The sequence below is a fragment of the Arachis duranensis genome, chromosome 1 (assembly GCF_000817695.3).
Source record: "Arachis duranensis cultivar V14167 chromosome 1, aradu.V14167.gnm2.J7QH, whole genome shotgun sequence".
Taxonomy (NCBI): domain Eukaryota; kingdom Viridiplantae; phylum Streptophyta; class Magnoliopsida; order Fabales; family Fabaceae; genus Arachis; species Arachis duranensis.
This window is the reverse complement of record NC_029772.3, coordinates 90,356,438-90,361,967: the sequence shown is the minus strand read 5'-3', so window position 1 is coordinate 90,361,967 and position 5,530 is coordinate 90,356,438. Positions and strand designations below refer to the sequence as shown.

Below are 5,530 nucleotides of genomic sequence, written 5' to 3'. Positions count from 1 at the left end.
TACGTTAGGTGACACCTCCTGTTGGTACAAGTCCTTGTAGAAATCTCATATAGCCACCTTAATCCTGGCTTGATTCCTATATGAATTTTAATGCTTTGTCCGATAGTAAATGATATATATTTATATTTACTTAATATATGAGATAAAATTAGAATGCAAAATATTTTTCAATTTAAACGTGTCACAAAAATTTAAAAATAGGTTGAACAACCTGAAAATACTGAAACAAAATTTGATTTCACTGAATACGCTTGACATGCAAGAAAGAATTAATCATCCAAATTTACTTTATTTATTCCTGGTATAAATATAATCACACATTAAAATATCGATTTAGCCCTGTTTCTTTTTTGAAAAATGCGGAATGTAATAAGTTGTGAAGCCTGTTTGAATCAACTTTCCCTTGAACTATTTTCGAAGAATATGCTCCACACCTCACTCCTAAAATTACGTTGAGAAGAAAGGAAGCCTTGAATAAACTAAGCACAAATCTAATAGCACCTTGTTTGTATTCCTCAAACAGTGAACTTAGTGACACGGAAAATTGAAATTGATCCAATTACAATACTTTGGCTGTTTTATCTCCAAACAATTTCTTTTTCTCTTATAATTTCATACAATAGAGAGTATTGAATAGGTCTCTGAACCTTTCTTACAGGTTCATTAAAATAGAAGAAAAAATAATATGCGTTTTTCAATAGTCTAGGTATAAACAGAATATATAAGTTACACCGAAAAGCCCAAAAAAAAAGAAAAAGAAAGAAAGAAAAAAGAATACATGAAAAAGAATATAGGAACTGTTGTAGTGATGACAACAGAACCGTAGTTCCCCCATTTGAGGGCACTAATGGAAGGCGTCGCAAATAGGCCCTTCCAACATATTCTACCAATGACTCATATATTATATTTTGTTATTTTTGTTCTTCTACCATTGGAGATCTTCACCATACATCACGCAGATACCTGCCATTCATCTGTAGGTTCTTCACCATGCTTTCAGCCTTGGAACTGTTCATAGAACCCTGAAACACACCCAACTTGATTAGTTTAGCAAATAGGAGAATCGACCATATATTAAGGATATATTGTAAGGTATTTTATTTGGAATTCTATGCCTACAAATCACCAATAACCAATAAAAATTGGCTATGGTCAGCCAATAATAAAAGGCAACAAATTGACAAACTAAATATAATTCATAAATACCTGCTCTTGCAAGATTGTGTGAAGGGTACGGTGTACATCCTTAGCCATGCCCTTGGCATCACCGCACACGTAAATGTAAGCTCCCTGAGATATCATGCTCCAAATATCCGAAGCCTGTAGAAAAAGTTTTAGTGTTGGTTGAGTGAACACTGAAACGTTTAATTGGTAAGAGAATTTGGAAGCTTGGTAGAAGTGGGTACCTTCTCCATCATTTTATGTTGGACATATTCCTTACTGGGTCCCTCACGTGAAAAGGCAACAATGAGCTCAGAAAGTGCGCCACTATTAACAAAGTGGTTCAATTCGTCCTCATAGATGTAGTCCTATAATAATAATGATAGACAAAGAATTGGTAATCCAATCTATATTGAAGCACTCTTCACTTACAAGCAATTGAATTTGAGGTTGTAACTCACCATTTGTCGGTTCCTGCATCCAAAGAATAAGACGGAGGGGCCAAGTTCAACTCCTTCTTCCTTTAGAGCTAATCTTTCCTGAAGTGCCCAAAAAAGAGCGAGTATAAATAGCTGGCTTAGATGATTGGATAGACGAGATTTATCAGAAGGAATATCAAATCTGTTGGTCCAAACCTGCAAGAAACCCCTGAAAGGAGCCAATCCAGTGCCGGGGCCAATCATGATTACAGGAACCTTATTATCTGCAGGTAGTTTGAAATTAGACTGCCTAACAAAGATAGGAGCCCAACTACAGTCCTGACTTTTCTCCAATGGCACAGAATTCTGGAATCAAACAAGAAGTCATGTTTAGAGAACATCAAAAATAATACTCTAAGCCAATTCTTTTTGAATAACAATTAAACATTGGATATCTTGAAACAGTTAAAGAACCGAACGACCATAATTTCAGAGTAGGAAACAAGCATATAAGTACCTTCATCCAAGTAGAACAGACTCCTTTATGAATCCTTCCAGTGGGCATTTTATCACGTACTAGTGCACATGTAACATGAATTCTTGATGGAGCCATCCTGCAGACAATTTTGACAGGGTGTAAATGCAACACAAATTATTGATTAACAAGACTTACAACAAAGAAAACATGTCACAGCGAAATTTCCTCCATGGCTCATAGTAGAATACAGTAAGTGGTTATTATCTAACCACCGAGCAGAAGCTCAGACTTAAGACATTGATTAAGTAAAGAATACGTTTAGATGGATTTCATAAGAAATATGTTAGTAAGAATGCGTAATATGTTCATGCACTAATTCTTTATCTTGCATCATGATAGCATACAAGCAAATAACAGAAATTCAGCAAACTCCAAGTTGATTTTCATTCAATAGCCTCGATCCACACAGTCCAACCAGCACAAGCAATAATGCATGAATAGAAAAGACAAACTGACCTTGGAGATGATGAGATAGAATAATATCTTGGTTGCAGGCGAGGAGCAACTGCTGCAAAAAATACACCAAGTGGAGGTTTGGCTGACGGGAATTCAGCCATAACCTCAAGAAGACTCCTCTGACTGGCAATCACCCATTCAGCATATTCATCCTGCAGATAGACCAAAATAGCTTAGAAACTGGAAATGTAAGCATAAAAAGTTAATCTAAATCCACATGGTGGAATAAGATTACAACCTTTCCAGCAGGGGAGGCTAGATGTCTTAGTCGATCAGCTTCAGATGGATCAGAAGCATGGGCAGCCAATGCAAGCAAGGCCGACTGAAATAATATAAGCAATTGTTAATTGGTAGGTCAAAGTATGTAACTTGAGAAGATGGGTTATTGGATTAAACCAATGACGCATTAAGCACATGAGAAGTACCTTTTTAGGGGAACTCAATACATCTGCATATCGGGCTATTGCTGTTCTTAAAGTGCATGGAGGGAACGGTGGTGGCAATGAGCTTCCAATTGGTTTCCCATCTTCACTATCAGTATGGACAGAGAAATAGGTATCTGGTGACAATCCTAGTAACCTTAAGGTCTCTTCTACGGTTTCAGACAAATTCTCACAGTAGACACCAACATGGTCACCGGTTTCATATCTACAAGATAGATAAATAAATAAATAACCCCAATGACAATGGAAGCATCAGACATTAAATACGGAGTGGTATATTTTAACAGTTTTATTTCCAAAGGTAGATACTTACGCAACTCCAGTGCCAGAAATATCAAATTCCAAATGAGTGCAAGAACGATCTGATGCAGGAGTATGAAGCTCCTTTTGCACAGCCACATTTGCCCTACAGGAATAAGCATACATATCAGATTATTGTATGACATAGCCAAGTCGCAATTTAATATTTTAATATAATATACCTGACTGGATGTTGAGCATCCACAATAGCATGACCATTAACATTATGCCACTTCTCAGCAGCTGCATCTAATGGATCATGAATAACAACCCGATACTCCAAAACAGCAGCAGTATAAGGGGTAGATACAGTTGTATCATCCTCATCTCTGAGCAATTGATCCAATACTGGCCACAGATCTTCTTTCCTGCAATAACAGCCATTGGTTAGGGGGAAGAAATGACCGACCAATATCTGCATATGAGTCCTGGTTCACTATACTCAAGTCAAATTGAATATTTCAATACCATGCAGTGAAGTCATCTTCAATGCATTGGTCATCATCTCCAAGTCCCACTGGGACAAGACGCTTTGCACCTTCAATAGCAGAAGACAAGTTAGATCAGACCGGGGGAGATATTCCATCAAGAAAAATAATTGATAAAACCTATACTAAGCATTGCAGTACGAGAACTACATTATCAACAATATTTATTTTAACCCTGTTTAAGACACTTGGAGACATATTCATCAATAATTGTGCCTAGTTATGTTATGCCACTTCAATAAATTCTGTTGAATTTAGAATACAACAAGTAACATCCAGCAGAACTTGTGATAAGAATAAGTCTTTTCTGGAAACAATCCATATAGAGTGCAAAAGATTTGGGATTGAAATCCACGGCTTGTGAAATTAGTGGAAAGAGAGAGAGAGATATGTTAGGATTGTGGGGCCCTATCGATGGATTTTATTATTTTAAGAAACCATGCATCAAACTTTAGTGTGTGATTTGTGAATCTCTCTCTTGACATGTGAGATCATCACGTGGGAACCAGATCAAAAGGATTAGAAAAACGATTCACCCAGAAAGCTAATGTGAGGCTAGAAATAGATCCGCCTTTCGCAGGATGAACTGTTAAGAGTTTCGACCTTCTGCTTTTGCATGTCCATATAAGCTTCACTCAGAAAATTATACTAGTGCAATATTATAGTTACAAATGCCAGTTGGAAACCATGACACTCAAGAAGGATAGAAATGAGGAAGAGGTAGATACCTTGCTCAGTAAGAATATCATCAACCTCCTTTGCAACCTGTGTCAATAGCCATAGTCATGAAAAAAAAATAAGGCAACAGCAACATGCAACTCCAAAATTAGAACTCAAGGCTTAACAAATCCGCAAGAAAGTAACAATGGTGAGGGCAAACCTTGTTGAAATGCTCATACTGCCTGTTTCCAAGGCCAAAGACACCATACTGAAGATCCTGAAGCCATTCTCCTCTCTCACTTCCCTGAAATTACAGCAACACAGCCACATGCACCCAAAATCAAGCTATAAACAATGCAAGCTCTATCTCTCTCTCTCTCTCAACGGCAACAAACTTACCTCCGTAAACCATTTATAGAACCTAGCCGCGTTATCAGTTGGCTCACCATCACCATATCTACACATATCCCACCACAGATTCATCAATCACCAAGATCACAAAAACTAATGAACTAATCAAAAAAAAAAAAGAAGAAGAAAAGCAGCTGATAAGTATTCATCTGAAAAAATCACCAATTTAGTCCAAAAATGTTGAAGATTTTAGCCTCAAAAGAACTAAACAAGCTCGTAGTTCTGAATTGGAGTTTGTTTAGTTATTTGAGGACTAAATCATCGGCGTTTCTATATCATGAGAGCTAAATTGATAGGTTCCGCTATCTAATTTATTTACCAAATCAAGGACTTTGAAGGTGGCCTTGTCGTATCTAGCTTTGGCCTCTTCGGCAATGGCCTTGGCGAACCCTTCGGCGGTACCGGTCTGTGTGCCGAAGAAGATGCTGACCTTCTTCTTGCCGTCGTCGACCTCAGGCTCGGGCTCCCTCTCGATGACGCGCTTGGGAAGCTCAACAGGCTTGGGCTTGTGTGAGCTGGATCTTCGCCATACAAGAGCGATGACGCAGCCTATGAGAATCGCGACGGAGGTGGTGAGCACCATGACGAACTGGCGGTTTTCGAGTATTATGGCGGCAACATCGCCGGCGGCCTCGGAGGAGACGTTGGAAGGGT

The 5,530-nt window shown here is 38.2% G+C and overlaps 1 protein-coding gene across 1 annotated transcript in view; it reads right to left on the bottom strand.

Moving 5' to 3' along the window:
* Positions 1-669: 669 nt before the first annotated feature.
* LOC107460090 (NADPH--cytochrome P450 reductase 2) overlaps positions 670-5,530 on the bottom strand; it is a gene marked incomplete in the record, with an annotated part of 5,081 nt that continues 220 nt past the window's right edge. Inside the window, 16 exon segments of the mRNA XM_016078419.3 lie at positions 670-1,022; positions 1,207-1,320; positions 1,407-1,529; positions 1,623-1,700; positions 1,797-1,946; positions 2,098-2,194; positions 2,575-2,726; positions 2,813-2,896; positions 3,000-3,222; positions 3,331-3,423; positions 3,500-3,685; positions 3,786-3,855; positions 4,534-4,570; positions 4,686-4,769; positions 4,865-4,922; positions 5,143-5,530. Coding sequence (XP_015933905.1) covers positions 942-1,022; positions 1,207-1,320; positions 1,407-1,529; positions 1,623-1,700; positions 1,797-1,946; positions 2,098-2,194; positions 2,575-2,726; positions 2,813-2,896; positions 3,000-3,222; positions 3,331-3,423; positions 3,500-3,685; positions 3,786-3,855; positions 4,534-4,570; positions 4,686-4,769; positions 4,865-4,922; positions 5,143-5,530 — 2,018 coding nt within the window.